Source organism: Lissotriton helveticus, chromosome 7, assembly GCF_964261635.1.
Source record: "Lissotriton helveticus chromosome 7, aLisHel1.1, whole genome shotgun sequence".
NCBI classification, from domain to species: domain Eukaryota; kingdom Metazoa; phylum Chordata; class Amphibia; order Caudata; family Salamandridae; genus Lissotriton; species Lissotriton helveticus.
Window position 1 is genome coordinate 35,089,605 of NC_136068.1, and position 27,330 is coordinate 35,116,934.

Sequence of the window (27,330 nt, forward strand, 5' to 3'; positions counted from 1 at the left end):
TCTGAATAAGCACAGGCTCAGGTGAACAAGCGCTGCACGCCAAAGATCTTCCCTAAAGGCGAAGACTGTTTTGATGTTTGTGAACTCTCCCACAGAGGAAAAAGATGGCTATATGGGTTAAATATCTAGAAATTGAAGAACTGCCCACCAAAGGTTTTTAAGTCTGATGTAATATGTGTGGGGAAGCCATGAGAAGATTCTTGGCTTGGTCCGTCTAAAGAAGGTTTCTGCAAGCCGTGCCGGATCAGGGAATGGTGTTGAACCACTAGTCCCAGACTAACTGACCTGGGAAAGAAAGGTTGTCGAGATTGTTTTGCAACAGTGGAGATAAGGCTATAATGACGGAGTGTGAAGGGTGGGGGTGTCCAACATAACCCAGGAGGACCTAAAACATGCCATGTCTTCTGTTTACTAGATCAAAATACATTTCCATATAAGGAATCTAAATTGTAATCACTTAGCCGAAGGTCATTTGAACAGGTTTCATGAAACCACCCTTTGAACCTACTCACCTATGTATATATACTTTTTGTTAGGCCATTTGTCTCAGAATCTGTAATGGTATAAAAAAGGTAATGTTCTGATATACACCCTCTCACGAAGGCCACATTCTTCAATCAGTCCCATGCAGGAGCAGTGTAACATGGGCATTCGACAAAGGACACCAAAACATACTAAAAACCTAAATCGATACATGCGAAACAGAGTACTAGTCTCTGAAAACAGAGAACTTAACTTACTGACTCCTTTACGTGCTAAACAGACCTTTTTCACAGAAAACACAGACTGTTACTTCTGAAAACAGATACCTTCATTCTCTAAAAACAGAGACTGTTACACTGAAATCTCCCACTTCTGGTCTAATATCTGGTCTGCTTTCGTTTACACTCCCCGGCGTCATCTACGCTCTGCCGGTAAACTCTTGGTTTCTATACCACATGTGACGAGGGCCCGTGCTGGCGGCTGCTCGTTTCGCGTTCTGGCTTCCAAGCTCTGGAATGACCTTCCGTCTCACATCTGGAGCATGGAGAATTACTTGACCTCCCGAAAAGCGATAAAGGCCTATGTGTTCTCGCAGTAAGCCTTCCTCTTTTACTTTCTTGCCTTTTTTTTTAGTGGGGTTCTCTGTGGTACTGGTTTTACTGTTGCTCAGCGCCGGGACGCACCGTTGCTGGGGCAGCTGTGCGCTCTACAAGCTATCTTAACATAACATAACATAACTGACGAAAAACAGACTTTAATTCTCCAGGAGACCATTACTTGTTGCAAACGTTAGCTGATACTTTCTAAAAATGGACAAGTATTCTCTGAAACTGTTTTGCTAAAAACAAAGATCTCTATTTTCTGAAAACAAGAGACCTTTCTACCCACAAATGAGTGTTTCCTTACTGAAAGCAGAGCCATTCACTCTTTGAAAAAAGTCGCCTTTGCTTACTGACTAAAAAGCCTCAGAGGAGTGGGACACTGTACTGTTAGATTCAACAAGTGTCTATTGCGAGCTTCATTTTTTGTCCGTTTAAACGACAGCAGTCTCCTTTCCTGCCGGGGTTGATCCAAGCCCAACAAACCGGTCAGTAATATGTGGCCGCTCTTGTGCATCACTACCCAGGACACAGGACTGTTGACGTGCAACCAGCTCATCATACATTTAGCTACAACTCCATCGACTGAGCCCGAGTAGCCACGCAAAGGAACAGTACTGAGAGTCTGTGCAGCACGCTGCAAATGTAATGATTTGCAAAGCTTTTATTGCTCGTCTGACTGCACCAAGAAGACTTTGTTTAACACCATGCGTGCGGCGCATTTTCCCGCTGTGCGCTGAACTTTTTAAAAACCCGCGGTTCATGACGAGCTCCGCTCGTCATGAGCGTACGAGAGGTGTACCTCATGACGAGCTGAGCTCGTCATGAGCGTCGAAGGGGTTAAGACAAATGGGCTTGCAGCGCTTTTCTGAAGGGCCCATCATTGTAACAGGACCTAACTATTACAGATAATTGCTCCAGGCTCAGCAAAAGATACCCAGAACTTCCAAAGCAGGGTGTATGGGACCTTCCAAATGGTTCACCATCAGTTAGGTATTGGGAGCCTCAGGATAAGGAGGAGTGTAACCCAAGGACATGTGGATTGTCAGGAGCTTGTTGCACATCCAGGGCACATCACTTCCACAGGAAGGAGTGCCAGTACTGGGTGGCCCACCAAGACACGGTCTGCACTACAGTGGAAATGACTCTGTCTGTGCAGTTCAGGGAGGACCTGCCTGCATTGCTGTAAGGAGTGCTAGTGAGGTCTGCCCAGCCGTGGGCAGCGAGGGAATGAGCTAAAATATGTCTGTAATACTCTCTACAGCTGAGTGGTTCCAGATGTACAAGTTACTTCCCTTGGGTAAAGCTCTTTCTGTTGGATACTCTAACTGCAGATTCCACACCTTGTGAATTACCCCAGGTGCTACACTGGATATGGAAACCTTTTTGCAATGACTCTTATCTACCAATAAGTGTGTCATTGAACTCCACGGTGGCTTCATCTCACATCCAGAGGTTATAGCACCGAGCCGCACAGAGCCACCGCACACTCAATCAATCAATCAATCGTAGTTACTTTTATAGCACCATACATCAACTGTGAGGGTCTCAAGGTGCTGAGGATGCTGGTCACTTGGTGATAGACTGCTCAGTCGAACAGCGAGGTCTTCAGTTCTTTCCTGAACTCCTACAGCGATGAGGTGCTTCTGAGGTGCTGGGGAAATGTCCATTTACAATAAAGCATTCCATGCTCTTAGACTCAAAGTGGCAGTGACGGATCAGAATCCGGAAAATGTGCAGAATCTAACACGGAATCTGCTTAACACCGAGACGTTCACACCACAGAAAGAAGAGGTGCGGAGGCCAGTTACAAACAGCATTCACCAAAAAGAGCGCTATCAGGGGTATGCGACATGTTCTTCTGATAGACACTTCTAAATTCAATTCTTCACCTTTTGGATAGATGGTAAAACCACACCCTTCAAGATGGAGGGGCCTGAGTACTGGACATTACACCAGGAAGAACTGCAGGACTAAGATGACAAAGTGCCCCTTCTTGTGGACCTGAGAGTCAATGCAGTAGCGCCTGGTGAAAATATTGACCCACACTCACTGTGCAACCTGGCAGATGCCCAACAACAGTACAGCCCTAGCTGAGGCTATCGTGGCTGGTGTTGACTCTGGTGGAATGAGACCGAAGGCCCTGATAAGGCTCCTTCTTGGCCAAGGCATTGATACAAGACCAGTCCTGGTCTACCTATCCTTCTTTGCATGGTCAGAGCCATCAAAGAGTTGGTTGTCCACCCGGTGTTCTGTAGTTCGATTGATATGAAAACTCTTGAGACCCAACAGGTGATGCGCCTCCTCCTCCTAGAGGGGGCGGGCACAGGAAAAAAAAGCAGGGAGTGTGATGGACTGTCTCACATGGAAGGGCAATATCCCTGTCGGAGGAAGAGATGCTGAAGTCCGAAGTACTAACTTACTCAGAAAGAAGGCTGTATAGGGAGACTGCATAGACAGCCCCTCCTGTTCATTGATGGAATGCACAGACGTGATTGAACGAGGAAGAGAGTACTGAGACTCCGTAACCTCAAAGAACAGCTGAGCTTAGGCTCAAAAAGACATGCACATTAAAAACATAAGGATAATACAGTGCTTTGCTACCTTCTGGCTAGATCAGCAGTATAGAAATAACTCAAACATACGTACATACATAATAAGGGGCACAGGAGTAAATTTACTTAAGCCACTTCAAATAAATCATCACGACCAGCGATTTGAACAGAGAGGGCTTATTAGGCATATGGAGAAAGGCGGAGAGCGACAACAAACACAATTTTAGAAGTGCCCACAGCAGTCCAGGAAAACCCCAGAAGGTCTAGCCAGTGCCCCAGTCTAGCAACCTCCTGTCGGATCACGTGACCCTTTCACCGCCCTGTTTGTGGCAGTACCACATAGAGGCTATGTTGTTTGTCAGAAAAACCTCCAGTATCAGCTGGATGGCAGACAACTTCTAAAGATGGATGTGGTGACTGCTCTGGAAGAGACCAGAGGCCTCTGATCTCAACTTTATCCAGGTGGCCTGGCTAGTCCAGAGCCAACAGATCTGTCATTCCCATAAGCTCTGGTTGAGATAGGGAGAAGGTTTGCTACAAGTCAAGTTGGTAACCTTCATCCACTATTGAGGGTCTTGGGCCGCCTTGTTGAACACATGGATGTTGTCTAATGCATCCTAGTGCTGAGCCAAGTGAAGGCAGAAGTTCCTCTGCAAAGCAAGCATGTGCCAACAGGGATGAGGCACCTGCAGGATACATGAGGCCAGGACACCAAGAAGCCTCAGAACCATTCAGGCTCAAACACAAGGCTGAGCCTGAAATACTGGCATATCCTAAATGTTATTTTATGTAGATTTGTAGAGCGTACTATCACTCGGGTGGGTATCCATGTACTGAGCCGGTAGGTCTAGTTTCCCTCGAGTGTAGAGCGGTTTTTGGGTTAGGGGGCTGGGATGAGGGCGGCAGGGTAGGCAGGGAGGCAGTCGGTGGGTAAAGGCTAATGTTCTAGTAAAAAAACCAAGGAGTGATGGGAATGTATCGGGGTAGAAAGGCTTTAAAAACCACAGAGTCTAGATCGGCTCAGTAAAGGGAATCCTCTGCAATGGCCAAAGATGGGGTTTCAGCATGCGGATGGAGAACACGAATACCAGGGACGACAATAGGGACATGGTCAACCACAGGTGGTTGCAAATGACTGTGACCAGCCTGGCTTAAACGGGCAGTCAAGATATGGGAATACATGCACACCCGCAAAGACGGGAAGGGACCAACTCCATCACCTTCATAAATACCTGTGGTGAAAAGGCGAGGCTGAAGTGTAGGATGGTGAACACAGAAGTATTCCGTCCTCACAACAACGTATAGGAAACACCTGTGGGTCTGCAGAATGGGTACATGAAAGTACACGTCCGGCAAGTCCAAGTACACGGATTACCAGGATCTAATCACCCTGTCTTTCGTGGGCACCAAGATTTGACAGGAGTAGCATCCTTTGACCCTCTCCTCAGAGCTCTCTACTGGCGCTTCGATTGAACCCCTTCAACAAGGAGTGAGTGGAAAACGAGTTACTGGAGAGGGGACTGATCGAAAAGGAAGGGCTTAACCATGACAACCGTCCACAGAATACAGAGGCCTAGGTCACACCATCAGAACAGGTGACTACAGAGAGGAGAATGCAAGCAGCCCTGTGTTGGCAGCAGCAGGGTAAAAGAAAGGTGCAGACAGGCCATGTTGTCGGTATCCCGTCATCTGCCACTACTTCACCATTTGGCTAAACCGGCTGACATGGCTGTGGCCGACAGTAAACCAGGCCCCTGAAATAACTCTTGAATTTCCATTATTGTTGATAGAACTGGCTGGCCAGTGAGAGAAAGTCCACAGATCAGGTCACAGCCCGGCTATCTTTGACCTGCTCCAATGTTGAATTGGCCTTTCCTCTAAAGAACATGAAGGCATCAAATGGTGTATCAATAAGGGATGTCCCGGAGAAACCCTTGGCACACGTCCATGTGTGGCATTGAGTATGCTTAACTCAGTCTGGGGTATCCAGAACGACCCATAAAAATATACTTGGCCACAAAATGTCTATACTGACCTGCTTAAACGTGATCTGATTCGCTGTCCAGCAGGCTCACTTTGTTGGCGGATGGCCGAACCACAAGCCTTCTCAGGCGTGGGGTGTTCGGTCTGAAAGGTCAGATCATCCAGGAAGACCTATAGCGCCTACCAGGTAGGGTGCCTACCAGCGGCACTGAACATGATTTCCACCATCAGGACTTCTGTCAGAGAGTAACTCAAGGGTAGCAAAGGATCTGAAGCTGAAGCGTCGGCAAGATCCCTAAGCAAATTAGCTTTATCTTCCATAGGTGGCGACTGTAGTGCCAACTCCTCTGCGGCCCTATGGCCACCGCTGCACAGGAGGCTCTTTCCTCACTGGGGCGACCCAAAGGAGCATCCATTTCCACCTCTTGTGAAGTACCAAGACCACTAGCATTTTAAACGTCTAAATGGTACAGTGAGGGGGTAACAAATTGTCCACTGCCTCCGTGAACTGCATCAGAGCCTGAACTGAACAAGGTCTCAAGGAGCAGGAAGAAACCTGTGATTTGGGCCATTACTGGCCTCATTTGTTGCCTGGTGAAGTAGAACTTCCCTTCTGACTCCCCGATGGCCTTCTGATGCACGAGAAAAGATTTGCTGCATGACTTTACATTGAGCTTCAATCTGAGGTATCAAAGGGAAATGTTATGCAGGTCCATAACCAATAATTGCTTCCTGCAGGTGTAGCACAGCTTGAAGTCCTTAGTCTTTGGGGGAGACTTGTTCCGTTTATATTGTCACTGACAAGCTGTATAGGAAATCAAATTTGAAAGAGGACCTCCGATCGACATAGAAGAGAAAGTAAACAAAAAAAAAGAGGAAATGCTGTCTGTACGCAGGGGTGGCACATACACAGCTCCTCGCTGTTACTTCCAGAGGCAGGACAAGTCATCAAGTAGTCCAATGGAATCACCTCTCTGCACACAGGAGCAATAACTAAAACATTTCTAAATCCATGCCGGTGCTTGGGAAACTTAAAAGGCCAGGAATCTGCAGTGAGAAGTATCCATCCGAAGTATGTGCTCTGGCGAGGATTTCCATAAATGACGGTGCCAGGTGTGTGCTATCTCGAGGGCTACGCAGAGCTGAACTGAGGTTAACCGCACCAAGCCAGTGGACCATTAGCATCTGGGAAAGGGTGGCTTAAAGACTTTATCTGCAAGTACATTAGAGCTGTACATTTGTTAACTGCCTTGCCTGTCTGTATTTCACCTTGTAAATGTAGCCAGGTTTGTAGTAAGACTTGTGTAGTCCACACAGACTCTGCTGATAGATTGAAATCTGCTGAAGCCCTTCCTGCTTTATTTAAGGACTGAGCAGCAAGGAAAGTCTAAGTGCTCTAGAGGGAGGAGTGTGCTTTCTGCTCAGGCCCTGCAGGCACTACAGCAGGCCCAGGCCAGTACAGCGCTTCCCAGCTTTAATGAAAAGACGACTAGGACTTCTTGGTAGTGCTTGCTCTGTTGTAAGGAGCTGCAAACCTGCTTCGCCCACACAGGCCCAGTCGCTGACACGACAGATCTATACACGAACCCTCACTGCTGCCTCTTTTTACCTCAACACTGCTGCTCCCCGACAGGAGGCTACTCCAAGGAACTGCAACAAAAGCACAGCTATCTAGAAGATGTTCTAGTCTCTGCAGTGACCTAATTAAAATGATAACCAGAGATCAGACACGCAAACAATACAAGCCTGCTCAGCACTAATTCATCACAGAGCAAGCCAGGAGTAAAAACACAGAGCCTCACATCAGCAGGCCCTACAGGCCAAAGGCATCCGAGAGCTGAAGCCTGCAGGGGCTTCAGTTCATTAAAATGTACCAGACATGGTCACTGAAGATACCACAGTGACACACAGGCTCCAGCGTCGAGGATAAAAATAGAACAGTAACAAGATAGCACCTTCTAAATCCTGCAGAGCAAGCAGGTTTTCTAATGATTTGTCTCGAACGCATTGGGTAGTACACCGAAATAATCGAATCCACTAAAAACCCTAAAAGTGAACAGTGCAAGCCAGGAGTGGAGGTGTGCAAGTGGAGGAAGTTACTTACCTGGAACACTGGGGTTGCAGCAAAGTAACTTTCATAAATGTCTAAGGGAGGACCACGAAATCCAACAAAGTTGTTGAAAGAGGCAAATAAATCCCACAATGGTTCTGAAGCAGAGACACCAATCTGATGAACTCTTGAAGCAGATAAGAAACAAGACAAAGCACTGAAGCTGAAAGGATTCTGGAGTCAATGGCTATGTCAGAGTCTACTAGAAATAATACCTGAATGCTGGATCACAGCCATCAGGTGCCAGAACAGTGCAATCCTGTGACTGCGTCAAGCTGTAGCGGACACTGTATCAAGGAGCTCTTATCCGAAGACCCGACTCGCACTTTATGTAATAAACAAATAACAGAATTCATCGGACGGTGGGAGTTACCTATGCTGCGAACAACCTGAGGTGGAGAGAACCTCTACTGTGACATATTAGATCAGCGCGGTGGTGATTGAGCAGCCAGGAGGATTCACGTAAGTGCCTGCATGTTTTAAAAAGCCTGTGGCCTCCCCCTGCCATACATGTCCTGAAAGTCACTGTAGGAGGCTTCCCCTTCCATCTCGGTATGAACCAAATCCTCCAGTCTCCCTCCAGTTTACTAGTACTCCTTCCCCTGCCTGAGGCTTGAGGGTTCTCCCACTGCTCACATGCAACCAAAGGTTTATACCCTGAGAAACCTTCCTCGCATGAACACACACCTGGTCTGCCTCAAGGCCCTAGAGAGTTAGTGCGATCATTTTTTTTTTTTAAATTAACACCCGTTGCACCCACTTTCACTATTAACACAGAAGCCGAGAGGGCCAAAGATCTTAAAATATTTAACATTATTATAAAGGGAAAGAATAAAGTGGGAATTTACAAACATCCACTTTTGTCCTCGGACAGCATGGCGTTGGTTGGGCACCAGCAGTGGGTACTGCAGGGGATGCATCATATTTCTGGAATGGTTTATAATCCATACCAACATGGCCATCGTCTTCCATAAGCACCACCTCGCACTGCAGGGGGGCGTGTGCAAGCATGAGGCACACTGCCCAGGAAAACCCGGTCTTCCCAGCATCATGGCTTCCACTACAGCTCCTTCTTGTCCCAAAACATCTCAGGCGTCGCGCCCTCCCAGCCACCATCACCGGAACCTGGTGGGAGGAAAGTCGTATCCAGGCTCGAGAGCCAGGTTGCCCACTTCAGATGTCCTCCCATGCCACATAACTGTGACCAGTGCATTCCCAGACCTCCTCACCTCTGAAGAGGCATCTCCTCTGTGCCTCCCAAAATTCAGAGGTGTAAGATTCTGCTTTCAGGAGGGAAGATGAGAAAGGTTGGAAAGGGAAAGGTGAAACGGCGGCTGTTAATACTTGGAGGGGCTGGGAGCATCAGAGGGGCAAGCGATGCTCCGGAAGTTCCCAGAAGGCCACTTCCATAAACCTTCTCAGAATGCACCCTATCATCTTCAAAAGCTCAGCACGTCATCAGGGCATTCATCTGCTGTTGGTGCTAGTACTGCAGGACACAGGCGGGACCCCATCACCCCCGGCAGCTGGCGATCCGTGGTTATTCTCCCAGTCGGCTTCCGTCATCTCCGCCACCCTTTGGGAGGACTCCGTTGGGGCCGGTGAAGGCGACTGTGGCACTGACATGGCTGAGGGCTGCACATCAATGGTGTAACCATGACCCGTACTGCTGCCAGACGAGTGGGGACCTGGGGTTGAGCAGCCTGCTCCGTCACCGGACAGTTGGCCTGGGATGGCAGGAAACTCTGTTGGCGTGGCCGCCTGCATGATCTTCTGACGCACCTCTCTGATCTTAAGCTGCAGACACACCTTGGTGGGGAAGATCTCGACGTAGCGGGCCTGGAATGCAGCTGTTGCCTGAGCTGGAAAACAAAGTAATATGGATTAGTACAAACCTAGTGTGTTTCTTATGCTGAAACTGCTATTGCTAATTAATAACTGCCACAGCAACCTCGGCCTCCAACTCCCAACACGGAAAGGACTCCAAGAACTGACCCCTCCCGTAAAGACTCCACAGGTAATGACAGCCTCCCAGCACCATATACTCTTAACGGCAGCACTGCACTTACACGGTCTAAGCATGGTCTTAGACACTGTAGGGGTACAAGGCTCATGCACCTGTACCCTCACCACTGGCATAGGGCACCCAGATAGAGGGGTGACTGATCTATGCAAGGGCAGTGGGTTGTATGCATGGCACACTGGGATGTGCGCCATGTCGACTCTTCACTTTGTTCTGCACCAAAACACGCGGCCTGCAAAGCCAGTGTGTGAGTGTGTAAAGGTACAGGGCCTCTAAGGGTGGCACAATAAGCGCTGCAGCCCTTAGAGGCCGTCTCTGGTCACAGTGCCCTGGGTACCTGTGGTACCATTTACAGGGGCTGACCTCTGGCCAGAGATGCCAATTGGGTTTGTATTGGGGAAAGAACACAGGCCCTGGGAGCCTGGTTAGCAGGGACCCAGGGCACACCAAGAAAAAGTGCATAAGTAGTCTGGCACAAAGTGTGTGTGTGTGGGGGGGTTACTGCAACAGAAACCCACTTTCCTACACAAGGGGCGTCCAAAATTGGTCTTTCCTGTCTCTGCAGCTACACACTCACAAAAAAGACTGAGTTCTGCTACCAGTCACCTATTACACAATAGGCACAGGATACGCATGCAGAAATGTCGGTGCAGGCTCTGGCATTATGTAAAGTAGACCTCCACAGACTTGGGGCCTGTTGCAACACACCTTTCCCTGACCAGATAAGCAAAATGCTACTAACTCAGTATGCATCTGTTCTTGGCATATAGAGCGGTAGAGTCATATGCTTTTGCATAGATCGCCATCTGGTGTTGGGTCAGGATGTTCGCACTTTGCTTTTCCCAAAGAAGTCTTTCCAGTAACGAGGTAGGTGACTCCTCCTTTCGATGATAGTGCGCATTGGCATCGACTACATTGTTAGATTGTTTGCCGCAGAGGGTGATAATGGAGTTAGTAAGAGTAGTAAGAAGGCGATGTCCATGAATGCATGTATCTAAGTAAGATGTTACTGCAATAGATCTAGGTATCGGGGGAGGCCGCATATTGCTTCACAGCTCTATATGCCAAGAACAGATGCATACTGGGTAAGTAGCATTTTCCGTTTGAGGCATATGAGCTGTAGATCATATTCATTTGCATAGACTACATTGCAGTTATCTCCCAAAGCGGTGGCTAACCTAAAGCTGTTGCAGTGGTCTGAAATAGTGTGCGTAAAACTGCTTGGCCTACTGTAGCCTGCTCTGTTGCCAATACACCCACAGAATAGTGTTTTGTGAATGTGTGAGGTGTAGACCATGTTGCAGCTTTGCATATGTCATCTATGGGTATATTTCCTAGGAATGCCATAGAAGCCACCGGTTTGTGTCTAGAGTGTGCTCTAGGGGAACAGGTAATGTTCGTTTAGCCTATGCATAGCATATTTGAACGCACTTGACTATCCACCTTGTAATACCTGCTTTTGATATAGGAGTGTCTTTGTGTGGTGGAGCGAAAGCGACAAAAAGCGGATTTGTGTTACGGAAAGGTCTTGTCCTTTCAACGTAATAAAGCAATGCTCTTTTCACATCTAATGTGTGAAGAGCACATTCTGCTACTGAATCTGGTTGAGGGAAGAACACAGGGCACTCAACAGATTGATTGATATGAAAAGCAGGAATGACTTTAGGAAGGAATTTAGGAATGGTTTGAAGAATTTCTTTGTTTTGATGCATTTGTAAACAAGCATTTGCAATGCAATAGGTCTCGCATTACTGAAAGTTTAAGCTATTGGCGTTGCTAATAGTAATGCAACGCCAATAGTCCAAACTTACAGTACAGCCACATATAAAGGCGCTTCGGCATGCTGTGGTGGGAGGAGGGAGGGGTCTGAAGGCGCCGCTAACCCCAATCTTATAATTTCAGCGACCCTGTTTATAGCTATAAATTCAGAACAAGTTTCCTCAACAATGCAGCCACTCTCTGCCCTGCTGTCTCTCTCATCAAGTGCAACCTTACTTCTAATAGAGCTGTGCAGTAGCCATTAAGCGACAGGGGGGCTACATGAAAACAATAAAAAGCAGGAACAAAACAGTGACACACAACTGAGCAGAAATATTTGACAAACTAATTATAAAGCAAAGTCACTGTGCACTTAGAGACACTTAAAATCTGGATTGAGATAATTGTCTAATAAACAATAAAGGGGAAACAAGGCTGATGGGGCGTAACTGTTGAGAAAACTTCCCGATCAAAGCAAGAAAGGAATTTGTAACGGTCTTACTTACATATTTCCGAAATTCAATCGAGTTTCCACTCCAGGTAGGATAATTGCTACTGTCGAGCCGTAGCATTGGTTGTGCAGAATTCACGAGCTTTGCCTGGCACCCCCTTTGCCGTTGGAGTGTACCAGCCGTGCTCGTCTGCAGTGTGTGTTTACCACAGCACGAGGGCTGGTGTTCAGCTTCAGTGTGAGCTCTGGCCGTGGGTAGGTGGAGGCACAGATGGGGCTGTGGAGATCAGGACGACCGGGAATGTCAGAAGCGGCGGCGGTCTAGAACTACAGGGAAAGTCCCCGGCACTTTCTGACAGAAAGGATAGTCAGAGGGCAGAGGTCGGGAGGTGACTGACCTCCTCCCAGCCTTCAGAGAGATGAGTCGTACGAGCACGACTGCGTCTGAAAGGCAGTCGAGTAGTGACATCGGAGCATACCTACTCTCCCCACAATAATAATAACAAGAAAGTGTGGGTACTTAACCACTTGGATGCTAAGGTACATCCACCTCTTCCCATTGACTTTCCATTGAAATCAATGGAAACTCCATGACGAGTTACCCTTGTCATTAGCACTGAAGGGGTTAATAGACTGTTGTAGCGTGTTTCAACGCTATCGCCTTGCATATAGCGCTACGCGCTGGAAGCCTGCAGTCATTTTAAAAGCCCCGTTTTGTCGTTTTGGTTTATTTAATTTTGCTCGCTTTTTACCTTGGTTTTAATTACAGATTAGAATTGTTTAGATATTCATAGTTGCCCTACCTGTGCCCTTAGACACGGATCGCATTGCTGCACTATAAAATCCTGCTGCATTCACCGCCATTTGGGCGGCCCGGTCCCCGCGCTTTGTTTTCCTGGGGCGCCATTTTGGGTCGGTCTCAGAAGCACTCCTCAGCCATTCGCTGAAGCCGACACGTGGACTGGCTAGAGGCTGTAATTGGTGCTTGTATTTAAGTCGGGTAGGAGAGACCGTTACTTCTGTTTGAATATCGCCTTGCATATAGCGCTACGCGCTGGAAGCCTGCAGTTATTTTAAAAGCCCCGTTTTGTCGTTTTGGTTTATTTAATTTTGCTCGCTTTTTACCTTGGTTTTAATTACAGATTAGAATTGTTTAGATATTCATAGTTGCCCTACCTGTGCCCTTAGACACGGATCGCATTGCTGCACTATAAAATCCTGCTGCATTCACCGCCATTTGGGCGGCCCGGTCCCCGCGCTTTGTTTTCCTGGGGCGCCATTTTGGGTCGGTCTCAGAAGCACTCCTCAGCCATTCGCTGAAGCCGACACGTGGACTGGCTAGAGGCTGTAATTGGTGCTTGTATTTAAGTCGGGTAGGAGAGACCTTTACTTCTGTTTGAATATCGCCTTGCATATAGCGCTACGCGCTGGAAGCCTGCAGTCATTTTAAAAGCCCCGTTTTGTCGTTTTGGTTTATTTAATTTTGCTCGCTTTTTACCTTGGTTTTAATTACAGATTAGAATTGTTTAGATATTCATAGTTGCCCTACCTGTGCCCTTAGACACGGATCGCATTGCTGCACTATAAAATCCTGCTGCATTCACCGCCATTTGGGCGGCCCGGTCCCCGCGCTTTGTTTTCCTGGGGCGCCATTTTGGGTCGGTCTCAGAAGCACTCCTCAGCCATTCGCTGAAGCCGACACGTGGACTGGCTAGAGCCCTACATAATCAGTAGGGTATGGCGCGCAGCGTGTACGCGCAGCGTGGACGCCACAGTGACGCCAGAGTCACGCCAGAGTCCAGCCCGTCTGTGCCCGTCCGCGCCGTGGACGTGCTGGACGGCTGGACCCTGGACTTAGAAGATGCCTCTGTCTCCCCTTTCAAGTATACCCGCCATGAGATGGTACGCCTGAAACCCCGTAGCCTTATCTGTTCGCATACCTACGAACCATACGAACTACTTCGCCCTCTGCGATGTGGCTGTTGCCACACATGTCTGTCTGTCAATTCCTCCCCCTCTCACCCCTCAGCTGACCGCCCCGCTGTCACTGGACCTAGGACAGTCGGAGTAGAAGGCATTTTGATCAACGCCCGCTCCCTTGTTAAGAACAATATAATGTTTAGGGAGATGGTTCTCGATAGAAAGCCGGCTCTAGTGTTTATTACGGAAACTTGGGCTAAAGAGTCATCTGGCCCTGACCTGATCGAAGCGGTCCCAGAAGGGTACTGTCTCACTAGACTGGACAGACAGGGGCGAGTGGGAGGGGGGATAGCGATCCTTTATCAAGACCACTTGTATTGCCACACAGTATCTATATCCGACTTTCCGGATAGCTTTCAAGCCCTCCACTTCACCGTAAAGGAAGGGCAAATCCCTTTTTTCAACGGAATTCTGTTGTATCGCCCTCCGGGCTCGAGGACTGAGTTCACAAACAACCTCCTCCAGTCCCTGGAACCTTACTTTGGTCGTGATAACTTCTCCATTTTGGGAGATTTTAATTATCATCTAGAACGACTAGATCTATCTGACACTTCTTGTCTTATCGATGCCCTGGTCTCCTGTGGACTCACGCAGCGAGTCAGCGGCGCCACTCATCGTGCAGGCCATACACTAGATGGCATCTTCTCTAATGACCAGCGTTTGACCATCATGGATCCGGTACATCTATCCTGGTCGGATCACCTTGCGGTTCCATTTCTTTTGGAATATCCACGGATGGATGGAAATAAAACAGGGAAGCACACTAAGGAAACTGGCAGAAATTTTAGGAATATTGGCAATGATTCCTTTTCGCCATGGGTGGCTAGCCTTTCCGCTATCAGCATGGACAATGTTCAGACTGCGGTCGGTCACTTTGAACAGGTCATCACTGAGGCCCTGAATGAACTTGCCCCACTTCAAACACGCTGCCGAGCTAGGAAGAGACCCTCTGCCCCATGGTACTCGGAATCCCTCAGACTCCTCAGGCAAGAAGTGAGAAGGATGGAGAGGCTCTGGCATTCGAGCTGGGACTTTAGGAACAAGGAAGACCATAAACTTCTGGTCAGAAAATACAAATCTGAGATTGTGCAGACCAAGCAAGATTACTTTGTGGCCATGACAACCTCGCTCTCCTCGCCGAAGGAGCTCTTTAGAATCGTTGATTCCTTAGTCAACCTTCAAATACCTGACCCCGTCGCACCTTCACAAGATCTATGCGATAATATTGCGTCCTTCTTTCATTCTAAGATACAGGACATCTATCTGGCTCTTGAGGTACAAAGAGCCTCATTCAGTGGGCCCCCTGCCTTGGTTCAGACAAACATGACCACGTCAGACATCTCCCCACGGAGCACCCTGGACTCTTTCCCCCTGCTCACTCTGCAAGACCTGGAGATTTTGCTCAATAAAACTAAATCTGGCTCCCCCCTAGATATTTGCCCATTGAGGATCATCAAGCAGTGTAGAGAAACCTTCCTACCGCCTCTACTAGAAATTATGAATCTAGCCTTGAGGGACGGTCTCTTCCCCTCGGAGTGGAAGAGTGCAGTAGTGAAACCTCTGCTGAAGAAGGCTTCCCTCGACCCGGAGGTCCTAAAAAACTTCCGGCCGATCTCACTGCTCCCAGCCCCTGCGAAGATGCTTGAGTCACATCTAAACAAGCATCTTGCCGCCTTTGTGGATAGCTCGGGCTGCCTGGACTTCTCCCAGCATGGATTCAGGAGGGAACACAGCACTGAGTCGGCCCTTACTATTGTGCTCGATAAGATCCGCACTCAAGTAGATGGGGGCCAGACCACCCTCCTAGTCCTGTTGGATCTAACTGCGGCTTTTGATACCCTCTCCCCCTCAGTACTTACATCTCGTCTCAGGGAAGTGGGAGTGAAGGGCGCAGCTTTAGATCTCTTGACTTCCTTCCTTGTTGGAAGGGAACAAAGAGTGAAGCTGGGAGAGTTTCTATCTCCATCCCGACCTGTGCTGTGTGGGGTCCCGCAGGGGTCGGCTCTTAGTCCGACCCTATTTAATATCTACGTGACCCCACTGGCCAGATTAATTAGATCTTTCGGGATGGAGGTAGTTTCTTACGCTGATGACACCCAAATCCTCGTCTCTCTTTCCCATTCAGATGTACCAACCGCCTCCAATTTTAGATCTTGTATGGAGGCGGTTGGTCTGTGGATGATTCACAATTCACTTAAGCTGAATGGGGAGAAGACGGAGGGGATGGTGTTCGGAGGGAAAGAGGACACATGGTCAGCCAGCTGGTGGCCTGACTCGTTAGGAATATGTCCCTCCCCCACGGCATCTGCTAAGAACCTTGGGGTGATGATAGACCCTGCCCTGGACATGAGCAGACAGGTTAGTAGAACCATCTCTACCTGTTGGGGCATCATTCACACCCTCAGAAGAATCAGGAAGTATCTTTCCCTGCAGTCCAGAAAACAAATAGCTGTCGCTCTCATTGGCTCACGACTGGACTACTGCAAAGCGCTGTATGCGGGCCTAAATAGGAGCCTTCTGCAGCGCTTGCAGGTAGTCCAGAACGCCGCAGCCAGATTTGTTTTAGATATCCCCAAACGCTCCTCGGCCACGTTGGCCAGGAAAGCGCTGCACTGGCTGCCGGTAGAACACCGAGTGCGCTTCAAAGTCCTATGCATGACTTACAGAGCCATTGCAAAGAACAGTGCCATGGGAGTCGGCTCCATCATTTCCCATTACACCCCTGGGAGGGCCCTGCGCTCCTCCAAGAAACTGCTCCTGACAGTCCCCCGCATACGCACAGCCAAGTGGGGTGGCAGGGCTTTTTCTACTCTTGCCCCTAAATGGTGGAATGACCTTCCCCTTGATCTCAGGTCTCTACCGTCCCAGCAAATATTCCGTAGTGCCATTAAAACACGTCTTTTCCTGCAAGCCTATATGTAAGGTTGTATATTCCCACTTTGATCTGATTGTTAGGCGCCTTGATACCTGCGGGTTATTGTTCTGCGCAATATAAATTTTTATCAAATCAAATCGAGAAACTGGAACACAGAATTATTCGGACACCAGTCACTTTTTACACCGTCTACCAGCATACTTCTGGAGAATGTGCTCTCATTTCTTGACTTCACTCAGACAATCACTAATAAAATAACTTGAAGTGACAAATGATTACAGGGCATTAACCACTATCGAAGGCCCTAACACATGAACAACGAGACCTATTGCATTTTCAATGCTGGTTATACTTGTCATGTGATCTATTGTTCTCTTTTTTGTACGAATGCTCGACTATCTTTCATGGATGTGTTGCACCCCAATAAAGAAATATATATATATATATATTATAATTTATAACATGGCTGGGATACAGTCTGCTACAAATCATAAACTACCCTGTGTTCTTTCTTAGAAGCACAAACTCATTCAGTAAGCACTTGCTTTCCTCACCCCCTCACCGGATAAGGGTCATTGCACACAACCATATAATCTGCGAGTGAATCAGCAGCCTCATATGTTGCAACAAATGAATATGAATACTATGGTAGAATGTACATAATAGAAAATAGGTCTAACATAACATAAACGGCCTGTGATTGTGACTCTCTGCAATTAATGTGTTCACTGCACACTTCTCGATGTGTACATGTAGTTTTTATTTTCATCATTATCATATGCACTCGGGAGAATTAATTCCCTGTATCAACCTTGTCGGTAGAGATGGGCGCACAAATCATTGCAGCTGTTGTATTTATCCACTCAACACATCTTCTTTCTTCAGCTCTTTCTTGTTGCTCTGACCGACAATGAGTTATGTCATACACGGGCCGACAATTGTCACAGAGCATCGTGATGAAAATATAACAATGAAAATAAATATTTCCAAAAATTATACTGTATGTTCTTTCATCGTACATGCATCAGAGATAGGTAAAGGTGCACATTAAAAAGAGAGGTTGAATTAAAAACCGCATGTGGATGTGACTTAACGGTGAGAGCAGTCGACTTTAAAGCTGGCGGGAGGCTCAAAAAGAGCTGATGACCCCTCTACAGGGCACAGTTTGCTGTAAATGTTGCAACTGCCTCTACATAGCCCTTACTGCTCCTGACGAAGCGCGTGATTGGATCTCGCACAGTGCCGATTAGCACTTAACCTGACATGCCGATTTCTAACTGCCCATTTTCTACCATCTGCAGATATAACCGTTGATTCTGGAAGAGCTCCATTCACAAAGGCGCCGTCCCAGCAGGAGACTGCGCCCAGGACAAAGGGCGCCCAAAGCCAGACAGTTAAGCGCCATTTTACCGTTAAGCACTGCGAATTGACTCTTCCTGGTCTAAACAAGCCGTGAGCGTGCACGTCCCGAAACCGGAAGTTCGGGAGCGTCACGGCTGTCGCGCGGTGGCTGCAGAAGTCAGGAGGGGCGACTGAGGACGTCGATGGGTGAGTGGGGCTTAGTTGGGGGGGGCGGGTGTGTGTATGTGCGTGTCTGTGTGCGTGTTCAGGGGGGGGCTGCGTGCGTGAATGAGAAAGGCGCTGTGTGAATGTGGGACAGACAGGAGATGTGCACGGTGCCGGGAGGCTGGGCATGCGCGTCCACGATGTTAATTCTGCGTGCCAAGCCCGGTTAGGTAAGAGAGGGGAGGGGAGAGGGGGTTGCCTGGGGTTGCCTGTATGTGTCTGCCTGCGTCTGGGTGCCTGCCTGCGTGTGTGTGTGTGTAAGTAAGTGTGCGCGCGTGTGTGTCTGTGTGCATGCATGCGCGTTAGGCTGACTTGCTGGGAGTATGGGAGGGAAGTGCACGGCGCGGGACGGAACGTGCGCGTTCGCGCACCCAAATCCGGCCGCTTTCAAGCTCGTAACACCCTCTTGTCCTTCCTCCCCCCGAGACAGACAACATTAGGTCTCCAGCTGGACACATGCATCCTTTGGATGCAGTTTACCAGCTCGACCTAAAAAGGTTCTTCTACAGTTAATGACTGAAGTTCACCCACTATTCTGATTGCTGTAATAGCCACTAGGAAAGCTACTTTCCATGTGAGAAATTGCAGTACATATCTGAGCCATGGTTCATAGGGTGGACCCATTAGTCTGGTGAAAACAATGTTGAAATCCCACACTGGAGCAGGTGGACGTCTCGGGGGAATAACTGTTTTGAATCCCTCCATAAACACTTTAATGACAGGTACTGTAAAAAGCGACAGATGTCTATTTTGGAGATATACAGCTATAGCAGCTAGATGCAAACGTATGGATGTGTATGCTACATTGGAACTTTGTAGATGTAACAAATAGCATAAAATTTTTTGGACAGAAACATCAAGCGGGTTGATGTGGTTGTTATCACAGTAAATCACACAACGCGTCCACTTTGCTGCACAGCAGGCTCTTGTGGTAGGACGTCTAGCCTCCTTGATAATATTCATACAGTCTGGCGGTAGATTAAGATAGCCAAACTCTAGGACCTCAGGTGCCAGATCGCCAGACTGAGTTCACTGGGGTCTGGGTGTCTTATGTCTCCATGGCTCTGTGTGAGGAGGTTGGGTGTAAGACGTAGTTTTTGATGAGTAACTACCGATAGTTCCAATAGGGTTGTGAACCATGGTTGACGTGCCCATGAGGGAGCAACAAGGATTAGTGTTAGGGACGCTTGTTTGAGTTTCCACATCACTAATGGAATGAGTGGGAGAGGCGGAAAAGCGTAAGCAAATATCCCTGGCCAGTTTATTCATTAGTGCATTGCCTTTGGACAATGAGTGTGGATACCTGGATGCAAAGTGTCCATTTTGCGTTTAGTTACATGTGCCTTTTGCGTTTAGGTGCATGGCAAACAGGTCTGTCTGGGAAGCCTGACATTTAAAAGAATGGGAGGAGAACTTGAGGATGTAGTTCCCATTCGTGGATTTGCTGTGTCTGACGACTTAGCAGATCTGCCATCTAATTGTCTACTCCTGGGAGGTGTTCTGCTGGGAGATAGATTTTGTGATGAATGGCCCACCTTCAGATGTCCTGTGCTAGGTGGGACAGTTGGAGGGAGTGACCCCCACCCCTTTTTTTAAATCTAGTACATGGCTATCATGTTGTCTGTACGAATTAGTACAGTCTTGCGAACTAGCTAAATTTGAAATGCTTTCAATGCCAGAAAAAACGCTAGCAGTTCTAGATGATTTATTTGAAGCTGTTTTTGTTGGGAACTCCACATGTCTTGAATTGTGTGGGTTTGGAGATGCGCTCCCCAACCTGTCCGTGATGCGTCTGCTGTCCGTACTACCTGGGGAACTGGATCGCTGAAGGGCCGCCCTTGCAAAAGGTTTTGAGTGTTCCACCACTGCAGAGAGCGATAGGTGCGGCCGTCTACCAACACTAGATCTGATAAACTGACCTTGAGTCTCGTTCCACTAACATGCTAAGCATTCCTGTAGGGGACGCACCTGAAGTCTTGCGTAGGGAACTATGAAATGCAAGACACCATCATTCCCAGTAATTGTGTGAACACTCGAGCTGGTAAGGAGTGTTGAGGATTGAACTGAGACATTAGGTATTGAATATTTCTGATTCTGGCTGGAGTTGGGTATGCTAGAGCTTTTTGTGAGTCTATAATAGCTCCTAGATAGTCTTGAGACATGGATGGTTGAAGATGGGATTTGGTCTGATTTACTGTGAATCCTAGTTGGTGAAGGAGTTGCACAGTCTTCTGTGTGTGGCGCAGACAGCTGTTGAGCGAATGGCCTTTATGAGCCAGTCGTCTAAGTATGGGAAGACGTGAACATGTTATGTTGTCTTCTCAGGTGGGCTGCGACTACTGCCAAACATTTTGTGAAATCCCTTGGGAGCAGTTGTCACTCCGAAGGAAAGGACTTTGAATTGATAATGCTGTCCTGCTACCACAAACCTGAGGTATTTGTGGTGCGCAGGGTGCCTTGGAATATGGAAGTAAGCGTCCTTTAAATCTAGAGTGGATAGAAAGTCACCCTGCTGAAGGAGAGGAAGCACGTGTTGTTACCATATGAAAACGGTCCGACTAAATGTATAGATTTAGTTCTCTGAGGTCCAATATAGGGCTCAGAGCGCCGTCCTTTTTGGGAATTAGAAAGTAGAGGGAGTACACTCCTGTTCCTTGGTTTTGTAAAGGGACTAGTTCTATTGCTCCCTTTTGAAATAAAGAAAGAACCTCTTACTGCAGAAGGGTGAGATGTTCTTGTGACATGAGGTGTGACCTTGGAGGAATATTCGGTGGAGTGCTTGTAAGTTCCAGGCAATAACCACATTGGATAATTTGTAGAAACCATTTGTCTGATGTTATCGTATTCTAAATGGGTAGAAATTGTGAAAGGCGTCCCCCGACTGGAGTGAAATGATCGGGGGTATTGGAAATAAGTCACTGGTTGTTGTTCGCAGGGGAGGTGCGTGTCGAATTACCTCTGCCTCCTCCCTTGCCGTTGTTTCCTCTATATCCTCCTCTAAAATACCCTCTTGAAGAGGGCGACTGAGTATTGCCCTTGTAAGAGGAGGAGGGATTCTCTGCAGATACATATTTGGAGCCGCCCCTATAGAATGACCGACAAAAGGAACCCCTGTTAGAAGGGGATTGTAAGGCCCCCGTGGATTTAGCAAATTCTGTATCTTTTTCCATCTTTTCTAGTGATAGATCAACCGCTGGGCCAAAGAGATGTTGTTTATCAAAAGGTTGATTAAGAATAGAGGCTTGTACTTCAAGCTTGAACCCTGAAATCCTAAGCCAAGCATGTCGACGGAGTAGTACACTAGTGTTTACTGCCTCAGCTGCTGTATCTGCCTCATCTAACGCACACCTGATAGAGGTATTAGTTATTAATTTACCTTCTTAAATAAGGTCATTGGTTTTAGTCCTATGCTCCTCTGCAAAGAATTCAATGAGCTTTTCGAGTTAGTCATAATGAGCTCTATCATACCATGCAAACAATGCTTGGGCATTGGCAAAGCGCCAATTATTAGCCGCTTGTGAGGCTATCCTTTTTCCCGAAGCATCTAATAATTTGGACTCCTTATTAGGAGGAGGGGCATCCCCTGTTGTTTAAGAGTTAGCTCTCTTACAAGCATTGGAAACGACCAGAGAGTCTAAGTGTAACTGGCCTTTGATATACACGGGCCATTAGGCGCAGCTCTTTATTCTTCCTCTACCCTGGAAGTGATGATCCTAGCTCTGACCGGGTCTTTAAAGGTATCCTCAGTGTGTTTGAGCATCGCCTTCAACATTGGTAATGTTTGTGTAGCCCTTTGAGATGAACTCAGTGTCTCCAACAACAAATTCTCTACTCCATGATATTGTGCGGCCCTAGATGGATATAGGTCAGGGTCATTATAATGATCCCATGGATCAGTATCCTGTGGTGCGTAGTCATCTTTATCCCCATCCCCTGTATCCTGTGGGTCAGGTGATGGTGGTGCAGGGAATGTGTAGGTGTAATAAGCAATTCTTCATGAATGGGTGCAGAAGGTGAAATATAAGGAGGAGAAGGGTTAGTGGCCACATGTTTCTTCTTTAAAGGAATGTGGTAGTCCACTGGTAAGCCCATTTTCCTCTGTTAGGAGGTTTGGCATGAATATGTCCAGTTTCTGGATTAATCACGATTTCCTCCTGTTTCAGATCTGGTGGATTTTGGGTCCAAGGCTCTTTAGATGCCGGTTTTGGCGTCGAAAGTTTCGGCTCCAAAGTTTTGGCTCTGAAAATTTTACTTTACACAATGGTGGTACGGAAACCAGAAGGTGTTTCGCTTTCGACGCCGAAGGTTTTGGGTTGGCACCGGTGTGGGGACAGGTAGAGCTTGAGCCCGAAGGCAGGGTGAACCTTTTCTCGGAGCAGACCTTGGCCTGAAGGCAGTGGAGGGACCGGAGTCTTTTTCTTATAAAAGAGATGGTATGGGACCGAAGTCTCTTTACTCAAGATCCGTTGGCTCGGTGTCAAGTATTCGGCATTAGTCAGTGTCGAATATGGAGACGTGCTGCTCATCCATTTCGGCTTCCTGCGCTTGCAATTCTTCGTGTTCGGACTATTCTCTGAAGAGGTCTAGCGCAGAGCCGCTTTGTTGGTACATTTTGTGACGTCGAGCCCGACAAACACAGAGGGTTTTCTTCGACCAAAATGATTGACATGCGTCACAGTCTTTCTCGTTGTTTTGCGGGGATAGGTAAAGGTTCCACACTTTGTGCAAGTCGGTGCGTGAGAACTTAGCGCAACATCCTGGACATAACTTGAATGGAGTCCATTCCATCAGCTGCTACCTATCCCGGCGCGGGTAGCCCCAAAGACCTTCCATGAATGTTCCGATCGAAAGTTTTCGAGAGCAAATCATACACGGAGAATGGGAAACGCGATCGATAAACAATACCATTGAGGGTAGTGGATTGCGCGTCGAAGGGGGCCTGAAGAAACGGTGCCGAACCAGAGCGCAACAATTCACATCCGAACCCAATGGCAGAAAAAACAATCTAACAATGGAGTCGATGCCCATGCGCACTATCACCGAAAGGAGGAGTCACCTACCTCGTGACTGGAAAGACTTTCGAAGAAAAACAAAGTGCAAACATCCAGACCCAACACTAGATGGCGATCTATGCAAAAGCATATAATCCACAGCTCATATGCCTCAAACAAGGCTTTTTCCGTCCTATCAATAAGAAAAAAGTTAAGCTGCTATAAACCATAATATGTTGTTCTTGGATAGTCAAGCCTGCTAGGTTCAAGTAGTGGAAGCAGCTATACTATGGTACTCTTCTCAACCAGTGAAAACACACAACCTCAAAGATCTCAGAGGCATAGGCCTATGCTGGCACAACCTCAAAGGGCACATGGGTCTACCTTACACTGGGTCCGAGCCTACAAGCTTGGTTCACAGACCACAACTGCTGGGATTAGGGTACCGGCTAGATTTCACAAATGGCAAATCAAACCTTCAGGTGTGCAGAGCCTCAAGGCGGCAGAATGATAGGACATTGCACTAGTTCACCCTACAGGAACTTTCGGCAGGTATATAAACTAGTAAGAAGCATTTTACCTGTTCACACAGCACCTGTTTTCTGGGTAGCACACCAAGTTCCACATCCCCACTCACCTGACGGGAAGAAGCCATTCTCTTGGAACAGCTGCATAACTAGCGCACGTCTCTGATCCAGCGTTCGGCGCAGTGATGAATATGGCACCTTTTCATATTCCATCTCTGCCAGCATGTCGTCAGACTCGATACCTGCCAAGGAAGCAGAGAGCAAGGTACCTACATTAGTGACTGATTAGGGAGCATCTGCCTGACCAACAGGGAAGAACCGCAGTGACTACTGACAGAATGTCTATGGTCAGCAAGAAACACCAGGGAAGAGAATCACCCTTAAGTGAGAATGTGTCTATAAAAGCTCCTGGACAGGAAGTTAGGGACCAGAAGGGGCCTTCTAGTAAACCACACACGTGGCTCTCGGGGGATTACAAAGTGCACTATGAAGGATTCCCCGTAAGCTGCTCACACAGCACTAAGCAGCATGCGTACACACACACACTTACGCACTAACCACTATGAGATGCATTAAGGGAGGTTCACAGAGCAAAGAGGGACTGCGCACTAAACTACACTGCAAGGGTTTCACAACAAGCTGCACTTGGAAGGTCTTCCACAGGACATATGGTCTGAACACATTGCACTGTCATGATTAAAGGGGGCAAGTGCACAGTAATAGTTTCTTTACCTGTCTTGTCAAAGGTGAAAATCTCTGCATCACACTTGGCGCTTTTCGGGGTGTTGGGCTCCGAGCTGCAGCTGGAGCGGCGCCGCATCTTGCGCTTCGGGGAGATCGGATCCTCCGTTGACGAGTCCAGGTCTGCAAAAAAGTACCATTGTCCAATATTAGTCTCACTGCATGACTCACATCATAAATGTGTGCTACTCACATACGTGGACAGAGAAAAGTGTGCTACAGTTGTAAAGACTCTCACACCACACCCGAAATAAACGTGTGGCCTGTTCTTGGGGCCTGAGGCAATCAATGTTTACAGAGCCGTATCTGTGGGGTACAGAGATTTATCACTGTTCCCTCAGGGGACTTATGCTGGTGGAATCCATCTGAATATTAAGCTACTCCCTATGGACACCACATGGATACTCAGGGATAAGTAAGCTGAACATCCAAGAGGTGCTTACTCTAGAGTGTTCTGAGAGGTTAGAAACAGGTTACATACATTAAGCGTAACAAAATACATACCTTTGGTAAGGATTTGTATGTCAGATATTTAGACCTCGAAAAGTCCTCTCACCTGCTCGCAACAGAGAACCAATGTTGGGCAGCAAGAGAATGCCACAGAGTTTAGTACTCCTTCGAGACGAGTGGACTGATGACAGTAATGTATAGGTGGAGCTGGAGATGCTTCTGACGCTCTCAAGGCTCTGAGGGCTCGCAGCTGGTTCTCTTCTGGAAACAACCCTGATGTCACATGACTTCATTCAGAGTGTAGGCTGTCAATCAAACCTTCGCTCTGAATGAAAGTGCGTGTGCCCACCACTTTAAAAGGCGGGTGCAAAGCTACAAGCGCCACTGCTTGAGGGCAGAGTGAGCCAGAGATACCTTTCCCAATGAATGGTGCACTGCAAATGCGCCCGATCCGGCAAAGCTTGGAGCTGAACACAGCTTCCTTCTTCACCCCACCTCCAACCCTTCACAATTGTGCCTTCTGAGCGCCGCCAGCGTACACACAGGAACAAGTATAATACATCTGAACAGCACCAAAACAAGTGATGAAGAAACTGAGGCGACATTCAAGAAATACAACATCAATTCATACAAATAGACTGTATTTTTATAAGAATTTCGACACTAGAATAAAAAAGACCCACCTGAGGTTTCCGGAGATATGGATTTTACAGGAAATTATACATCAAAGCATTTTCACTGAACGAGCGAACAAGCCTTGGCAAATTCAACAAATTTGACACTGGGAAACTTTTTCAAAGAAAACTTGGGTAAATGTTAATGCGGTCAGGTAGAAGTAATTGGGGCAAACAACTCTGGCAGGGTGCTAGTCAGGGGGACCAGCAAGGTCCTCAAGAACAGTTACCTTCACAGAAGAAGCAGCCTACAAGCAGTTTCAGGCACTTCGTCCACGTTGCAATGGCTTCCTCTGGAGTTGTCCTGATGCAAGGGGTGAGAAAGGGCCTCTTTTTGCATGGCTAGCCCCCACTGTTGCCTGGTTTTGATGTGGTTTCAATTGTAGTGAACAGGGTCCCTGCCAACCAGGTCCCCCCGTGCCAGTGCTCCTTCCCTACAAACAAATCCCTAGTTGGCACTTCTGTCCCCTGTAAGTCCGTAGTGAATGGTACTCTGAGTATCTAGGGCCTGGGAGCTGAAGAGGGTCCCCTGGTACCCCCTCACTGGGATCATGCCACCACCCTTGCAGCTTGCAGACCCCTTGTTAGAGGAAAAACGACAACGTCGACACAGCACCCTGTCTTGGTGCCATGCCAGGTTGCACTGTCTGATAGTATAGATAGGCCACCCCTCTAGCAGGCCTCACAGCCCTAAGGCAGGGAGCACCATAGCACAGGTGAGTGCATATCTGCCCCTATAATATTGGGGTCCATTCCTTAATATTATATGTGCCAGTGTTACCATGGACAGTACAGGGGCTGGAAACTCGACAAATCGAGTTTCACAGCATCAGGATGGCTCCACTGAACACAAGAGTATTTGGTACTAAACCTCTCCTCTCAATAGATCCACAATGATGCAAGTGTGTGATGTATTGTACCATAAACCCAGAGGGCACCTCCGAGGTGCCCCCTGACAACCTACCAACCTTGCTGTGGTCTCTGACCGGCTGTAGGCAGCCTGCCACAACCAGACATGCTTCTTGACCCCTGGGTAGAGAGCCCCTGCTCTCTGGGACCAGAAACAATGGACATCCTGGGCAGCGGTGTTACACCTCGTCCCCCAGGATGGGCCAGTGCTCTACGAGGGAGGCTTCAAAGGCCGGCCGCCTGTGTAATGCAACCCCCAGTCTCTGCTGCCAGCAGCGGATGGTAGCCCCTGGTTTACACACCCACTTTGGGAAGGAAAACAGGCGGCAAAACTTAGAAGAATAGGAGGTGAGCCCATCTCTGCCATACCCTCCCCTAAGGGGGGGGGAGGCGAGGTGAAGCACATCTTTCAGTTCCCGCCATCTTGAAGATGGGGGATCCCTCCAATCCGGGCTGGGTCTGTGTCCCTCCCACAGGAGGGTGGCATGATAGAGGGTGTAGTCACCCCTCGTAAGGTGTCCGTTGGCCCTACCTGCTACTCCCCTAAAGTGCCTCTAAATCTTGCTGACTTTTTGTTCCGAAGACTGGGATTGCAGGTGCATTGCTTACCTGTTTAACCATGATATTGTTTTTCCCATAGGATAACATTAAACTG

At 47.9% G+C, this 27,330-nt stretch overlaps 1 protein-coding gene across 4 annotated transcripts in view; it reads right to left on the minus strand.

The window, feature by feature from the left end:
• Window positions 1-6,386: 6,386 nt before the first annotated feature.
• Window positions 6,387-27,330, minus strand: part of CIC (capicua transcriptional repressor) — a 463,331-nt gene continuing 442,387 nt past the window's right edge. For 3 of the 4 annotated variants that reach the window (XM_078651325.1, XM_078651327.1, XM_078651324.1), the window contains 3 exons: window positions 24,634-24,765; window positions 24,012-24,143; window positions 6,387-9,592 (listed from right to left, as the gene is read on the minus strand). In XM_078651325.1, the coding sequence (XP_078507451.1) occupies window positions 9,198-9,592; window positions 24,012-24,143; window positions 24,634-24,765 (659 nt within the window). In that variant the 3' untranslated portion in view covers window positions 6,387-9,197. The remainder of the gene's footprint in view (window positions 9,593-24,011; window positions 24,144-24,633; window positions 24,766-27,330) is intronic. The other variant, XM_078651326.1, reaches the window with a different exon arrangement.